Consider the following 18369-nt stretch of genomic DNA (forward strand, 5'->3'; position numbering starts at 1 on the left):
CACAGGAAGCCCAATTATAATGAGCTGAAAAATGAGTGGGGGGTTTTGGAAATATATACAGCAAATGCAATCATTCCAAAAGCCTAGCACTGAAAGAGCAAGATACCATGTAGGCTGCGGGGGGATAATTTCTTTTTAGGATGGTGAAACCTGAGCCTATTTATAGGCTAAAAAAGGAACAAAACAGAGATAGCCTCCAGGTTGAGGGGAAATAGAGAAAATGATGGCTCAAGAAACAGAGACAGCAGAAGACCGGGTCCAACTGGAGAAGCTCAGCTCGGAAAAGAGGCAGCAGTGCTTCCTCTGGGTCCACAGGGCACTGACTGTGAACCTGCTGCACAGGGGGCCGTCGACCCCCGGTCTGGCTCCCTCCCCCCTTCCTAGAGAGCACTACGGTGGCCCTTCTGAAGTAGCTAAGCCTTTCCCTGGCAGAGAGTTGAGCCTGATGTGCAAGTAGGAGGAACGAGACCAGCTGAGGCAAGAGGTCAGCGTAACTGATCTCTGATTAAAAGCAGAGGCTGTTTTACCTGCAACAGACCTGCATTTTATCGTGCCTTACTTACTTCCCTTTCCTCAGGGTGAGGATGACTCCCAGAAAGAGACATGGATCAAAAGGAAAGCATGTGCAATCAGAAATATTTTGCTGCAGTCTTCTTAGGAGATATGTATGAATTCATCCTGACTCTGACGGCCTGAAGGACGAGGCTCATGTAAATACATGGGGTGGGGAGGTGAGGAGGGAGGCCTGGCCAGGGACACTAAAAGCTCTCTGGGGACCCGGTTTATGAGCACTTGCAGTTTCAATCTTACATTTAGCTTGTCAAATGCCTCTTCATCAGCTAAGGCATCTGACAGGCTTAATTGTTTCCTTAGGGCTTTGTCCTTCCCATCAGTGAACAAAGGCAGTTGGGAGGGATTTGGGTTTAGCTCTTTTGATAAAAGAAATACTTTTTAACACACATACACACACACATAAAAATAGATGTGTGTGCATGTGTATTATGCGCATGTGTGTATATATACACGTGTGCGTACACACACACACACATATACATATTTTTTCTTTTGTTATTAGTGTTTTGGGAGTAGGGATAGGTAGATCTGACCACTGGCCTGCTGCTGGCAGGGCCACTCCAACTTTGGAAGGAAACGCACCAGCAATACCTCACCACCTCCAGCCGTCAAATACCATCTTCAACAACTGATTATGTGCCAATACGAGACGATGAGGGAAAACGAGCCCATGTGCAGATCACGACCATCAGGGTTTGCCCTTCTGAGGCTCTTCCCCTCCAGAAAACCTTTTAGTGGGGCCATTATTAAAAACAAGAGGAACACATTTACTGTTTATTATGGTTTCACTTCTCCCATCCACCCTCTGAAAAGACAAGACAAACTGGACAAGAGATAAAGTCAAAGACCAAGAAAATCAAAAGAAGACCATCAACTCCTCAAGCCAAGAGCTAATGCACAGCAGTAAGAGAGTGTGGGGGTCAGCATCCTTGGCCAACTTGAGGAGGGAGCAGGTATATTTTCAAAGGCAGCCTTGCTTTGTGGTTAATCCCACAGCATGAAGAGATGCTGGGTTCTCTCCCGGAGCAAAGCTGAACAAGGCCACTTGACTGCTCATTTCTCAGTGTTCTCAACTGCAGTGCTGCCTTTTCAATAGTCATTTGTGTGCTGTTCATTACCTCCTATTAGAACACATGTTCTGAAGTTCTAATGTTAATATTTTTTGTCACCTTCCCCAAATATCTTTACATATGAGTCACATTCAGGGCTCAACAAATGCTTGCAGGTTGGTTGGTTCGTCTGTCCATCCGTCCATCCGTCCATCCGTCCATCCATCCATCCAATCCTGGATAAATGTCTATAGAATGAGTGTACCCACTTCCTGGGAATTTCATAAAGATTTAAGAAATCAGTTTGATTTAACAAATATGATTTGAGCACAATTATGTACAAGGCAGTTGTCAAGGAGACATAAAGATGAATAAGATGTAAAAAAAATACAAGACAGGTAAACACATAACTACAGTACAAGGATGAGCTATATAGCCTTTGGGTCCAAAGGAGAAACAGAAATTAGATCCCCACTGTGGGAATGAGTATGAAATCAGGAAAGAATTCCTGGTGGACGTGTATTTAAAATAAACCTTGAAAGATGAATAAGAATCTGACAGGCAGAAATGTTCAACCAAACACAAAGAACTCAGTTAATCATGATTTGATCATGACTGCCACTAGCAACTAGGAAAGGCTGTAACTCCTCAATAAGTGCTTCTCAGAGGCTCCTGATAAAGGATGTGGGGACTTGCAGACAGTTTAGCTTTTCTCATTGCAAATTTCCTGAATTCCATGCATTATCCTCTGGACCTCCCAGTCAGCCTCACCTCCACAGTTTGAGGTCTGTGCTGCCAGTAAAGGAAGACCAGGCTCACGATGGCTATACTCTTAGAGGTGGGACACCACCACCCTTCCTCCAAACTGTGCCAAGACACAAGGAGGGGCCCACAGAGGGCTTCCCAGCCAGGCTGGCGGACAGGGCACTGCCACACAGCATCTAGCCTGGTGTGTAGTGCAGAATGCCCAGCTGCCACTGTGGGGATGAGCTATGATACTGTCCTACAGCTACAATCCTAGAGACTATCTATTAATATTAAGGACTAGTAGACAGGGGCTACAGCTCTGAATCAAGAGCAATCTTTCTTTACTTGCTTTTGGTGCTAAGGTTGGTCACATAATAATCCTTACACACTAGTGTGAATCACAGACCCTATGCCAACTTCCCCATATCCATATAAATCCAGGCCACTTAGGGCATCATAAGGTCTCCTCTTACACAAATCCTTTCCCCTTAAGTGATCTGAAACCCACCAACACAAGATTAGTTTGTTTTGAATAAGACGACGTCTCTAACAACATGCAAGTACCTCCTGGGAAACTAAAGTAAAATCTATCCATCGTTCAAGCATTAAGTTACTAAAAAAGTTAAACTGGTTTGTTTACTTTTCCTCCCACAGTAGGACTACCAATTATAAACCCTCCTAGCTTGAGATGCAAAATATTCAGAGAGGCTTATAATGCTTATTGGCACCAGGGGTCTTACCTTGGAATCGATAAACCTCAGGACTATGGGGTCCATGAATTGACAGAAAAATCAAAACTTTGCAAGTATATACAAGAATTAATTTTTCTAGGCAGAGAATCCAGTTCTCACCATATTCTCAAAGGTGTCTGTGTTCCATAAAAGGTCAAGACCATTCAATGGACACCCAGGCAAGTGCCCACTTGGTAGCAAGAAGAGAAGTCAAGGGGAGAAGTGCTGGTTTTATTGATACTGTGCACATACTTTCCCATCTGAGACTCTTCGATGCTTTGCACAAACTCTAAATTGATTCTCTGTATGTATTCAAGGAGAACAGGAAGCACAGAGTAATGGAATTTGAAACTAGGCAGTCATTTAGTAATAGAACTGGGACCAGGCCTGGTTTCCCTGTTCCCCTGGTTCTTCCTCCACAGGGAAATTCCCTCCCTGCTAGACAGTGTTTAATTACGGGAAGTTTTCTAAACTTGGCCTAATTGAATTTTCCATCATTATTAGTGTAAAAGATGCCCTCTAAGGCCTGGCATAGAGAGACTGATCCAAAGGTTTAACTTTGATCATGCCGGTGGCCGTCTTCAGTTTTCTGCTGTGCACACGTATTCATTCTCTGGCTGGCTTCATGCCTCCTTTGGGCTGTGCTTTCGGCCATCAAGAAGGGCAGAGAATAAGGCCACCAAGATGATAAGAAGGCTTAACAGCCTTTTTGAAATGAATGTTTTAGTGCAGCAAACAAGTGAATCAAGCCTGCCCTAGCTTTGACATGCAGTATTTATTGAGCACCTACTATATAGTAAGGATCCTTCCAGGCAGTAGGGATACAGTAGTGCACAAAACAGGTGTGGTCTCAGCTTTCGTGGAGCTTAGGCTTAAGTGTTACCATGACAAAAATTTCCACCCTTTTGTCATGATTGAATTTAATAATCAAGCAGGATCCACCAGAGGCAGAGAGCAGATGTAAAACTACCAAAGATTCAAGCTGAAGTCACTGGGATTTGCTTTCTCCCCCCACTCCTCAAGAAAGAGGATTCTCCCTTATTTACTCTCTATATTCAGACTGTCACTAGGCTGAATGACCCAAGGTTACAATAGCTCACAGACTGACCCCTTTCTATGCTGTCTTTATACGACATCCCTTGATATGGACACTCTTCCCATTATCCTCAGATTACTGGGCAATCTTTCCCTTGTTCACCTCCCTGACATGAGTCTCTTCACATCTAGGGTGCACTGCATTCCATGCCACACTGGTTGCCCTAAAACATCACTTTCACTTTGGAACTCTGAGTCAAAGCCCTCATGGGAAGACTGTAAGTATGGATGTGGAAGCAGGTCCTTGATACATTACTGAGAGAAAAACAGGCTCCTGGTAGAACTATACACAGAATATCAGATTTTGAGAAAACATCTGAGTGTCTATATTTGCATACAGAGTGGTACTAGAAGGAACAGATGTTGAAGGAAGGGCATTTGACTCTTTCCTTTATAAAACTCTGTCACGACTTTATTTTTAATAACAAACATGTATTATTTGGTCATGTTAAAGCTCACACCTCAGGCATATTCCCCTGAGCCTTACCTGAAAACTGTCACAGAAAGGAGGGGTCACTGTGAGGACCCTGAGGAGGTGAGCCCTCCGGAGGTGAGCTGTGCCTCACCTGTCTCTGCATTCCTGATGCTTTCTACACAGTGCATATGATGCCCTTGAAGTCGAAGAGATCAAAGACAAGGAGGAAGGAGAGAGGAAAAGAAAGTCTTGGATGTGCCTGCTAACACGAGCATGGGACACAGAGCCAGAGAATGAATTATGGGTCTGCAATCCCTTGCTGGAGACTCACAGTCTATCCTAGGTGTTTACTGATCCTTCCCAAGAACAAGGGACTTTATCAGCCTATAAAGATTAAAGCGCAGAACTTGCTTTTAAGGAAAGATAAAGAAAGGTGAAAGATAAAAAATGCATATAACTATGTAGGTTTGAAAGCAAACAAAAGAGAAGGAGGCAGAGAAAAATGAAACAAGAGGAGACACAAGAGGAGAAGGAGAGGTGGCACTGCAGAAGGCCCTAGGAAATGCTGCTGCATCTGGAGACGTGGAGAGCACAGACAATAAACTTGGAGAGAGCAATTTCTACCAAGTGACGGAGATCAGTGTCGGACTACAAGGAACCGCAGGATGGCGGGCACTGGTGAGGACACGCTCAGTGCTTTGGGAGGAAGCCGAGAGTTGACAAAAAGTGTGCCCTTGAATGGGGTTATCAGGACTGAGGGAGATTACTTCAGGACAGGAGAGACCGGAACACATTGCTAGGGAGAGAGGGCGAGCCCAGGGAAAGTGAGAGGTGGAGTGGATGGGGGAAGGATAGAAATGCTCACGGTGCTGAAGAAACAAGCGAAGATGGGTCTAAAACGCAGAGAGGCAGAGGGGACAGAGCGACAGAGGGCAGTGACACAAAGATGTTTGAAGAAGAGGAGGAAACCTGAGGAACCTCCCAGAAGATGGGGGTCACCTAAGGAGAGTGAAGATGTACCAACAGAGCTGACAGGTGGAAAAGGTCTTGGCACTTTAGCAAGTGGAATTTCTACCAGGGACAAATAATGGACTGCAGAGCAGCCCTGGGGAACTAAGTGAAGCCAGAAAGCATGAATGATTTTCCTTCCCCTTCTTAGTTCATAAGCTTCTCCATGCATAAAATTGGGTAATTCCTACTCATGCATATCTATAAAAAGACACTGTCTGTGAAAGGTTCTGGAGCTAGAGGGAATAAAAACATCAACTCTACCTGAAACATCCATCACGACGAGAGTGATGGACACTCATAGCCTTCAGATGGGCTGGCCCAGAAATGATATGAAAAGAAGTTAGATAGAGGTCGATAGGCTGGGCTGCTTCCAGATTCCTGGTTATCAGTTTTCCCAGCTTAGTAGAGGCCCTTCAAGAAACTCACACAATGGGAGGCTGAAGGAGGAGCAGAGAGTCATCCTTAGAAAAATAATATGGGAAGATGGAGACAGTCACCCTGTCCCTTGTAAATCACAGAAAGAACAAATGAGACATGCATGTAACCAGAGCAAAGAACTGGCTCCAGCTCCAAGTCTGCTCATCCTTCCCTGATCCTTCATACCTCGGCCCCTCCCTCCATAATCCAGTGACAATGGAGTGAAGGGAACACGTGCCAGGGTTTGAGCTGGGGACTTGGGTGTGTGTAGGTTTGAAAGAAGGGAGCTCATAAAATAACACTGTCTGTATCTGGGAGGTCTCTATCTGATTTCGGAGGGACAACATGGATTTTGGAGACTCATCTTAAAGAATTCTGAGAGAGGGCTTCCCTGGTGGCGCAGTGGTTGAGAGTCCGCCTGCCGATGCAGGGGACACGGGTTCGTGCCCCGGTCCGGGAAGATCCCACATGCCGTGGAGCGGCTGCGCCCATGAGCCATGGCCGCTGAGCCTGCGCATCCGAAGCCTGTGCTCCGCGACAGGAGGGGCCACAGCAGTGAGAGGCCCGCGTACCGCAAAAAAAAAAAAAAAAAAAAAAAAGAATTCTAAGAGAGGTTTTTTGGCTCCACAGAACAATACAGTAACCAATTACTATATAGTCTATCTTCTAATTATGTAATTCTATCTATATATCCTAAGTTAGGACAGTAACTAATTCCATTTAAAATGTCTTCAGAAATGCTGCCTAGGATTTTTCCTACCTTACTGTCATAATAAGAAAGTATTAAAGGAGTACTTTCTAAGCTTCAGCACTTAACTTGACTCACCATATTCTTAAAGATAATTCACTATGTTTTGTCTTCCATTTTTGCTATCAGCCTGTGTTCCTTTGTAGACAGTATATTTTTCCCCTCCAGATTGTTTTTAAAATCATTGTCTTCCACACTCTGTAGTTTCATTACTATGAGTCTAGAGTTTAAGAATCAATTTCTTAAAAAAAAAAAGAATTTCTTTTTCTTTACCTTGTTTGTAATTTGATACTCTTCCTACATCTGAGGATACTCATGTTTCCTTAATTTTGTCTGGCTTGATCATTTAAACTCGTGACTGTGAATTAAGTTAAACATACAACATGGGGTGCTTGACTACCCAAGAAATCATCAAGTATCACACAGTAGGTTTATCAATCCCCAAGAAAGAAAACTCATTTACCTTAAAATCTAGTTTTTTGGTCCTTCAAAACGTCCTGAATTGTGATATATCAGTTTGAAATGATCAGAACAATAATATGAAGGCAAATAAATGAGTGGGTTTGTCTTGAGAGGCAGACGACACTGAGTGGAGTAGTAAAACAGAAAAGACGAAAGCTCGGGAGGCAGGCATTTCTCCAAACATTTACTAGTTACGCGGTCGTGGAAAAGTTATCTAATGTCTCTGAGTTTAATTTCTTCATCCTAAGAATGGGAATGACAGATTCTACCACTTGGAGTTGTTGTTAGGATTGAGGAAAACATACGTCAAATCTCATCTGACTATAGATTTAAGGGTAAGAACTATGTCTTGCTCGCCACTTGTACCAGTTATCAATTTCTTGCCCTTTCAATACATGCTCTGTGATAATGGGCAGAATTCTTTTATGTAGTCCCCCTTTACAGTAAGCGGGCTATTCGAATTTCTCTGTATAATGGAAGGACACTGCAGGAGGAAAGGGCTTCTCTTGCTGGTTGCAGCTGCTGTAGAGCCCATCAGCAGGACACCTGGTGGTGGTCTGTCCCAGCCACGAGGCCCAGAATATAGATCTTCAGCGACCTCACGTTCCCAGTGTGGCTGGGTGAGTCCCACCTACCTACAGCCCCCCCCCCCCCCCGCAAAGATTCTGAGCATCCCTAGCCTCCCATCCACAGTGACATCCCTACTCCCTCTGTGCGCCCACCGACCAGCTGCACTTCTCCTGCACCCATCCCCTGAGGGTTGCTTCCTGTTTTCCAAGCCACTGGGGACCACTCTGGCCTAGGCAACCCAGTGAGCTTCTCTGCCATCCAGATGCTGCAGCACATCCTCCACAATGAAATCTGAGCCCCAGCCCAGGAGAGGGGTCTTCCTCCCCAGATTGGTCCTCCTTTTTGTACTCTCCTTCAGCCCCAGAGGACTCTTAAGACTGCTCTTTACGTCTTGAAGTTACTGTTTTGTTACGACTTAGTCATTCTTCATAATCCTTCTCCTATTTAAATCACTGAGTGAGTTCTGTTCCCCCACTGGACCCAGACTGATAAATTACTGCTTTCCTCAGTGCCTAGCACAGTGACCAGCACTGCACATCCGCTCTCCATGCATTCTTTCCTCCCTTCCCCAGTTAGCCTTGAACAATCGGTGACCTGCTCAAAATCCAAGCACAGCTCAATGTGCAGGGCCAAAACTAGAATGCACTTTCTCTGATTTCTAATCATCTCACCAACCGCTTGGATGTTAATGAATGACGTTTCTGGGGAATGGCTGGAAACCCTATGGGGGTTCTACCTGGTTTGATCGTTTATACTCAAAACTGGAGAATTACTTCCAGTCTGTCTCCTGAAGACTTCAGGTTGATTAATTTACTTCCTCTGGTCACCCCCCCACACAAAAAAAGGATTTTTGTTTGTCTGACAATCTGATCCCTAGCATGAAGAACATAAATGTCCTAGAGACTTTTTTTTACCCAAATATGTTAATTCTATTCGTGCCCAATAAGACTAAAATGTAGAAGACATCAAGGCAGGGAGACTGAAATTCAAAAGCACAGTGACTTCTGTAACAGTACAACCACTCCAGTGCTATTTTTAAACTTTTTTAAAAAAAATAAGCATGCCCTTTACACCAGAAAAGGTAAAATTAGCATATTAACTAAGGAAGTGAAAATAAAAACATGAAGTCTACATTTCCCAAGCTTTCCCATTTTATTCAACAGCCTTATCAGTGACTTGGATGAAAAGATTAAAGTTTCACTTAACAGAAAACAAAGAGGGATATAGTTAGCCCGTTACTAGAACCCGCTGTGATGGTTTATACTGGGGGAACTCAGCTAAGCTAGAACTGTATATCTTCGCTTCCCTGTAGAACTGCACTTTAGGATTGCTCACAAGAGAAATGTGTGGGGGATTTAGGAGGCCAGAATGAAGTAGCCATGATGCTCTGAAGGTCATCACTCGTTAGAGGCAGGAAAGGATGAACATGGAGGTGCTAGTGAGGTGCAATTTGTCTTCACTCTTCTGTGCCCCATATCTGGCTGTCCTTCCTAACCGTCAGCCCTGCTGAACAACAGTGAACCCAGGACTGCCAGCAGAAGCTTCACTGCCAACTCAAATGCAGCAGCCATTAAGGACCTTCAAGCCATCAAATGCCTTTCACAGACATTGGCCCCTGTGCCCCTTCACAATTCCACTCTAGCACACACGCGCACCTAGCATCCTGGACACTCTTGACGTCTAACACACACCAGGGCTGGCTCACGACTCCTCTCTGGTCGTTTTTGGACTTTTACTTCCCAGCTCCTATCACAACCGTGTAGGTCTAAATCCTATAAACAAATTCCTTATGCCGTTAACACTCATAGCTGCCTGCTTCCCCGATTCACTCTGATTCATAAGAATCCGAAAACTATGAATAATGGGTTCAAATGAAATATATCTAATTTAACAATGGTATATGTAAAGTTCTGTATTTAGGCTAAAAAATAAAACAGAGCAAACTACAGAAATAAAGAAGGATTAAAAAATCTTGATTGAAAGCAATTACTGTGAATATCCTAAGGATTCTGGACAATAAATCCACCACGACCTAGGACCTAACACAGTTTGTTTAACAAATAAAAATACAGTATGATCTAATTCTTAAAAAACAAATGCAAAGCTCCATATCATGAGGGTAAAACTGTGTCTCTATAATTGACACTGATAAGACAGCATGAGATATTGCATTAAATTCCAACATATATTACAAAGAAATATGATGTCTTGAAATTAGGAAGTCTAGAAAAAATATTATAAAGAATGGCTTCAGAAACTTTAGCAAAATAAGATCTATGTATGTGTAACTCCAGAGAAGAGAGCTAGGATACATGGACGAAAATTACATAAACAAACACATTTGCCTTCACTTAACAAAGAAGACCATAATAGCAAATACTTTAGAGAAATAGAGGCATCCTGTAATGGAGGGGAAAATGGACTAGATGTTCACCACAGTACTTTAACCTCTTAAAGTTCATGATTTTAAAAGTTACATGGGGTTCAGGGAGGGGGAATAAGGAGTTTGTACATAATGGGTACAAAGTTTAGAGTGATGAAAACATCTCGGAAACAGTACTGCCGGTTGCACAACACTGTCACTGTAATTAAGGCCACTCATTTGTATACTTAAAAGGGGATAAAATAGCAAATTTTATGTTATATATATATATTTCATCACAATTTAAACAACATGATTCTATTATTCTAGGTGAGAGATACAAAAGACTCAAATTGAAATGTTGACCTAATAAAAAACAACAACTTCATTACTGCTGTGGCAAAGTCCCTTCTTTTGACTAGGAAGAAGATGTTTTACCATGAAGGAGTTTTCCTAACGTGAACGCTGCAGTAATCCTGTGTTTCATCAAAGGCACGGCAATTACGTATTCTTCAGCAGTGCTACTGAATCCAACTAGAGTGGTTCCTCAAGGGCAGAAAAATAATTGTACCCAGGAAAAAGCTCATTTGTAAATGTTACTATATTATCATGATAATAAATGTTCTTATTGATGATAAAATGGGACACATACAGTTTAGAAAAAAGTCCTCTTTCATCTACCCATAGCAAATAGATATACAAATACACACATACAGAGACTAAAACACCCACAATTTAATACATGAGGGGAAAAAGTATCTAGGAAGCTAGAACAGCAGTCCTTTGTTCATAAACACAGGTTGCTAAATTTTGATAGATTAGGAAGATATCCACAAGAAATCTACAACCAGAAAGTCTGCTGCGTGGAGGTTGGCCAAAGAAAAATTCACTTTAAGATTTCTTGGATGTTTTCTACTCCCCACCAAAACCCATTTTTCTTCTTAAAAATGAATGGAAAAAGATATACCATACTAATACTAATTGGAAGAAACCTTTGAAAAAGAACAAAGTTGGAAGAGTGAGACTACCTGATTTCAATTACTGTTATTAAGCTACAGCAATCAAGACACTGTGATACTGGTGTCAAGACGGACAATTAGATAAATGGAACAGAATAAAGAGCTCTGAAATAAACCACACAGATGTGGATAACTGATTTTTAACAAAGGTACTGAAGTGGAGAAAGAACAGTCTTTTCAACAAATGAGGCTGGAACAACTGGACGTTCATTTGCCAAAAAAACCCAAAACTGAAACAAAACAAAAACCCCCAGAAAGAACTTTGATATATCCCTCACACCGTATCAAAAAAATTGGATCAAAATAGATCATACACCTAAACATAAAGCCTAAAACTATAATGCTTCCAGAAGAGAAGACAAAAGAAAACCTTTGTGTCCTTGAGTTAGCCAAGATTTTTAAAATATGACACCAAAAGCACAACCCATACACTTTAAAAAATGATAATATGAACTTCTTCAAAGGACACTATGAAGATAAAGACAAGCCAGACTTGGATAAAATATTTGCAAATCATATATCTGATAAGGGACATGTATCCAAAATTTATCAGGAACCCTCAAAATTCAATAAAAGGAAAACAAAACACCCCAATTAAAAATGGGCTAAAAGATTTGAACAGATGTTTCACAAAAGATATACGAATGGCACATACGATGGACAGATGCTCAACATCGTTACTCACTAGGAAAACGCAAATTAAAACCACAAGGATATACTACATCACACATACTTGCAGGGCTAAAAATGAAAAGACTGATGATACTAGGAGTTGGCGAATATGTGAAGGAACTGGGACTCTCAACCACCGCTAGCGGTACAACCACTTTGGAAAACAGCTTGGCAGTCTCATAAAAAGTTCGACAGGGACTTTCCTGGCGGTCCAGTGGTTAAGACCCCACGCTTCCACTGCAGGGGGAGCAGGTTTGATCTCTGGTCAGGGAACTAAGGTCCCACATGCCACAGGGCGTGGCCAAATAAATAAAAATTAAAAAAATAAAGAGACGCACTTAAAAATCACTCCAAGATTCACCAACCAAAAAGATAATCACTTAAAATTCACTTAAAAAAAATAGTTCAGCGTACACCTAACAAATAATCATTCATTCTACTCCTGGGTATTTACCCGAGAAAAATAAAAGCATATGTCTATACAAAGACTGTAATATGAACAGTCACAGAAGTTTTCACTGTAAGACTCAAAAACTGGAGACCACCACAATGTCCATCAACATGTGAATGGCTAAGCAAATTGTGTTATACTCATACAATGGGATACAACTTAGTAATAAAAAGGGATAAGCTACTGATATATGCAATGGCAAGGAACGCATCTTAAAATATGCTAAATGAAAGAAGCCAGACCAAAAAACAGTGGGAGTATACTGTACATACGTATACTGTACACTGTATGACTCTGTTTATACAAAACTCAAAAAAATACAAACTTATCTCTACTAACAGAAGGGAGATCAGTAGTTGCCTGGGGACTTGGGCAGGAGGGAGATGCAGCAGGGAGGGAGAGAGGGAAAGATTACAACAGGGTACAAGGAAACTTCTGGGGGAGACATATGCTCAGTATCCTGACTGAGGTGATGGTTCTAGAAGTGTACACATATATCAAAACTTACCCAATTATTCACTTTAAATATGCCAATTATATGTCAATTATACCTCAATAAAGCTGTTATAAAAAGTAAAAACAACAGCTTATTTGGGATATAAAACTTTGGGGAAAGTTCCTTCTTTCAAACCAGGAAAAGGCAAGGTTAAAGTTCATGACCATCATCCCACACAGAGGTCGCTTTTGTATGGATATGATGCCACTGTAAAAAAGTAAAAACAAAAACAAAAAAACAAGAAACACTTCCTTTTACAAAGCGCAAATGATAGAGGTTTGTCCATTCACATCCTTCAAGCCCAGTTCCAACACAACTTGTTTCTTAAAGCCTTTCGTCATCACTCAAGTAGAAAGTGATTATTCCCTCCTGTGAATCACCATACCACTTAACGTTAATTTTCAGGTATTAATTCAATACATTTATCCATCCACCCATCACACATTTACTAAATGCCTCATACAGAACAGACACAGGCTTGGTGCTAGAAATACAAAAGTGAGTTGAACACAGTTCTTCACTGGCAAGAGCCTCACAGCCCAGTGGCAAAAGACAGATTCATTTTGAAGTAGCAGTAACTATAACAAGTATTTCAACAAACACAAGTACAACAGAAACACAGAGAAAGAAATCCATTTTGTCAGACACACTGTCTTGTACCACAATGATTTGTTCAGGACTCCATTTCCCTACTAGACTAAAGCTTCCTGAGAACAAGGGACCATAATTTATTTTCGCCATCTACTAAATTACCTAGCACAGTACCTGGGATGAGTGTTCTATATATGTATACATATTTGAATGAATGGAAATTCCATTTCACAGGCAGCTACTCTTTGACTTAGCAGGGCCACCACGATGCCAACTTCTCAGGTGAGTGCCAACCTTAATTCACTTTGGCAACCAAGGCAAGTCATTTGAGAGGAGACAAAATCAAAACTTAAATCTCGACCCCCAAATCCCAAAAGAATAGCTAATACCCCTTTCCCCCCAGTGAAGAAAACAGGAAGGAGTAAGAGGTGGGGTAGGGCTTGGTCAGCGGAGATTTAGGACAGAAGAATGACACAGATGAATTTAGGCCCTGCGTGGGTCCCAGGAGGGCCCTGGCTTTCTGTATGTATTGCTAACAGGTATCCCTCTGCCCAGAGAGTACACATGAACGGCAGTCATCTAATCTGAATAGGAATACCAGTCTCATTGTAAAAGCAATTTCTATGGATTTTATATGTGACTTTCTGCTGTCCCAAATGATCATAACCCCCTTATCTATGCTCAGTTTCTGAAGGGGCAGAAAGGAAGAACAGATAACTGTAGGGAATTATAAGTATAGCGTAACGGGAAAACCCAGTTCTCTCATTTTTATCAACATATATGCAATTATGAAATTTCAGTTAAATAAAAAAATAGTGAAAAACAAATTTCAGTTAAAATAAAACTAGCACAAAATGAAAAGGTCTCAAGTGACCACTAAAAGACTTGCATTACACGTCAAGCAGAAATCCTTCCCAGTTCCCTTAGTGCTACTGAGCATTAGAAGAATTTTCCTCTCTTTCTTAAAGATAGAGCAGATTTGCTCCTTGTACTTACATCTACAGAAATAACAGGTCTCAGGAGGGAAAAAGGAGAAATTTATTTTAATTTGTCTGGACCCACCAACCCAACAGATGGCTCCTAGAGAGGACAGGTGTACCCTGGGGACTGGGCTCTTACCTGTAGATAGGGTCCTGCATCACCAGCATCTTGCTCTCATCCCACGTCCACTCCTTTTTCTGCAATAAAAGAAGCTGTAAATGAATAAGTTAGGCTTGTCCTCGGCTACAGAACCAGGGCACACATTGAGCTACTAATGCTTATGCAAACACATGCATTTGCTTCTGGCCTTGTTCCCTCTAAGAGGCCTGGAGTCGACTGCTCCAAAAGAACAAGTGGAAAATGTCACGTATCTGGTCTGATCAGTTTCCTTCAAGCACTTTAGGAGAGTGTCTCTCACGGGTGCAGAGGGTAGGCAGGGGCCAAGGGGTCTCAGGAGACTACAATCTAAATCATACTTTCGTGGAGAAGTCACCAAGGAAAAAAAAAAAAATCATACATTACTCCAGAGGAACAGGAGAGGCAGGGAGCACAAAAGGGAGAAGGGGTCATAGAGACTGAATGATGCCATCAAATGCAAATGATGTGTGGACCCCAGCCTCCCTCCCTTAAAGAGGGGGAGAAAAGGCTGCACACAAGACTGACAAGCTAACTAGTACATCTACAGCCGCCCATAAGAGGATACTCATCTGGCTTTGAACCTAACTTTCCGTGAACACAAAGGAGACAGGTCCCTTAGCAGCTGGGGATGAGGACAGGAATGAGGATGTAGGAAGGTGGGGGGAGAGGATTCTGGCGCAGTACTGGAGAGCCCAGATGCTTGATGAGGTCAGTAGCACCCCAACATGTTGGAGAAGCGGCCGCCACATGCCCTCAGGTCCCACCCGTAGGTGCAGGGACAGAGGATTCTGCTCCACCTTCACTGGCCTTTGTCACAGGGGCAATGCTGTTCAGGACGCCTGGGGAAGAACACACTCAGCTCCCCACGGAAGAGAAAGGGGGTAGGGGGCTCATTACCAGCTGGCAGGGGTGAAAGTCCCTGCACTCCTCTTAGCTGGAGAGCCTGGAATCCCTTGTTACTCCCGGCAAAGGGGGAGTCTAGGCTTCCCACTCAGTCTTTGCTGGCCTGGGTGGTGGGGAGCCCGTTTTTCTGTGTTGTCTGGCTGGAAGTTTTCTGCCTTGCTATGCCGTCCCTTCCCTCCTCCTCTGGCTAGAGAGAGAGCAGGCTTTGTTGGGGTTCTGTGCCATATCCAAGTTGCAGGCTTCTTCAGCTCCGAGTCTGGGATATATGAGATTAAAACTAACCTCAGGGAGCTCACGGCTGCGTGATGCTGTGCGTCCCCAGCCAGTCTGCCTTGCCCCACCTTTACGTTTGTTTTACAGATAATGTCCAGGGTTTCCAGTTGTACTTTAGCAGGAAGAATAGAGAAAAATGCACCCATCCAAAAAGTGAAAGTCTGGCTTGTATGTTTTTTAAAAAACTCCAGATGCCGGGGCTCCAACTCTTTGGAGTCATTCATATGATGGGTCGAAGCTCACGTGAGGCCCTGTAATCTGTAGCTTTTAACAAACATTTCAGGTGACTGGGATGTGACCCTAGGGTTGAGAGACATTCTTCTATACCAGAGAAAAGGTATACATTGAGATCCCCACCAGGAGGATCTCTTTCACGTACAGCATGGTCCTCTGGAGTCTCAGGCCTGGCACAGGAAGGGTCTCCTGACACTAAAGACAGCCAACCGGTGGTGATCCCGTTAAGCACTGTCCCTGGCCAAGGCCCACGCCTGGTGTTACTCAATAAACAGCCACTGTGAACTAAACACCCGGATGACTAACAGCAGAGGCTGCTCTGCTTCTGAGGGAATCGAGCCTCAGTTTTCTCATGTTCTTACTATCAAGAAAGTCTGCTCGGGCTTCCCTGGTGGCGCAGTGGTTGAGAGTCTGCCTGCCCATGCAGGGGACATGGGTTCGTGCCCCGGTCCGGGAAGATCCCACATGCCGCGGAGCGGCTGGACCCGTGAGCCATGGCCGCTGAGCCTGCGCGTCCGGAGCCTGTGCTCCGCAACGGGAGAGGCCGCAACAGTGAGAGGCCCGCGTACCGCAAAAAACCCCACAAAGAAACAAACAAACAAACGAAAAAGAAAGTCTGCTCGTAAGAGTCCTTGCTGCTCTGATGTAATTTTCGAAGTTAACACAAGAGTTAATAACTCAGTGCACCAAAAAGTCCATAAAACTCTGAGAAGCTGCCCACACCCACTGCCCCCCTCGGAGGAAAGCAGCCCCAGAGAGGGTTCTTTCTGAGTGTGGGTGACTTGGCTCATGCTGTGAGCATCTGATGAGCCGTCCTTGCTAACCCAGCCATGACTGACGGAGCTCAGGATCAGCAGCCGACTGCACATGAGGAAGGTCAAGTGTCACGGAGGGGCTGGCCAGACCTGCCTAGTCCTTGAGCACCACGATGAGAAGGATCCAGTTCCACCCACTCACATCCTCTCACTGGAGACTACCAAGTCCTAGACGGAGCCTAGGCTGAACCCCCAGGAACGGTAGGTGGTTTTTGTGACCAGCTGCATACTTTCCACTCAAACAGACTGCACCGCTGAGGAAGAGGAAGCATCGTGTGCCAGCCCATGTTTCCGCCTAGCCTGAAATAAGCCTCTGTTAAAGTTGATCTGGGCACGACTCCTCCTTGCAAGTCTAAGGAATGCAACTAATACATTCATCAAAAAGAAAGAATAATGAGGCAAAAAAAATACAGAGTAAATATTTTTCTTTCTCTGCAAGATATGAGGAGAAGGATGGGGAGACCAGACTCCCAGGGAACCTTGTGTTAATTTATTGAGGAAACTCAGAAGGGTCCACGGCAGGCAGAAAATACTTTCCTTTTTAAGGTGATATCATCATCGGTATAGAATATCCTGGCCAAAAATAGTAAACATCTTTTCACTTACTTACTTACTAATTTTCCTTTTCTGAAAACCCCATTAAAATCCATTTAAGTAAAATCCATAAAATCCCATTAGATCTCCCTTTAAAGGTCTTGCAGTAATCCTTGCAGGAGTCCATTCAATCTATGCAGGGATAAGGAAATTATCAAAATAACTCAAAGGGTTTGGAGGGTAGACGGGACTCAACAATGTATCAGTTATTCAAGAACCGAAGGCAAATGTGGTTGGAGCATTTTACCCCAATCTCCTCAATGCCTGAATGATGCTCCAGCACTCTGATAACTGAAGCCTCTCCACTCCTCCTTGCCACACACTCAATAGCCTTCCTATCCCACCATGTTTCAAATGAGACCCAGAGCAGTGCAGTTTCTTGAGCAAGGTGTCCCCCTAGTTAATAGCCCAGTCAAGACTAGAATCAAGTTCTCCTGATTTTCTGACCCGTACAGGTACTCTGGTACAATTCAGAGTCAACGTGGTATTATCTGAACAGCGTAACCCAGAGGGAGGCGATGTGTGTCTTAAAAACGATTTGATTCTTCTCTTTGCTCTGACATTGTTTTACACATCTCCTCCATTCGTCAAACATTGTAGAGAAAAAAACACACGCACAAAGAGATCACCCCCTCCTCACTTCTCTACGTGGAAACATTCTTCTAAGGAAAAAATTTTAGAAAAAAAAAGGTTAACGAGAGAAAGAAAACAGGAAGAAAAGCTACTGATCTACCTTTATGGGATTATAAATCAAAGTTGGCTTCAACCAGGAAACAGAGACATATTATTGAATGGTAATTATAGTCCGCAGAAAACTCACACAACTCCAAGTTACACCTGAAAACCACTTTTTTTTTAGTGCTTGGAAATAAACCTTGGAGTCTTGGTAGCTATGTGAGGAAATTGTCAGTTTTGCTACCCACTATCCTCAATGAGCTATGGTCTCCAACATATGCCAGGAAATGAAGACATTTCAAGTCCAAGTGGGAGTGGAAAAGGAGGTGGAGGCGGGGAAGAGAAGA

The 18369-nt window shown here is 43.2% G+C and overlaps 1 protein-coding gene across 3 annotated transcripts in view; it reads right to left on the reverse strand.

Annotated features, from left to right (window-relative positions):
- NOS1AP (nitric oxide synthase 1 adaptor protein) overlaps positions 1 to 18369 on the reverse strand; it is a gene marked incomplete at both ends in the record, with an annotated part of 288950 nt that overhangs the window by 56336 nt on the left and 214245 nt on the right. For 2 of the 3 annotated variants that reach the window (XM_082653376.1, XM_082653374.1), the window contains one exon: positions 14529 to 14587. In XM_082653376.1, coding sequence (XP_082509502.1) covers positions 14529 to 14587 — 59 coding nt within the window. Of the gene's footprint in view, positions 1 to 14528; positions 14603 to 18369 lie in introns of all 3 variants that reach the window. The other variant, XM_082653375.1, reaches the window with a different exon arrangement.

The sequence above is a fragment of the Grampus griseus genome (genome assembly GCF_964374135.1).
Source record: "Grampus griseus genome assembly, chromosome: 1".
NCBI lineage: Eukaryota > Metazoa > Chordata > Mammalia > Artiodactyla > Delphinidae > Grampus > Grampus griseus.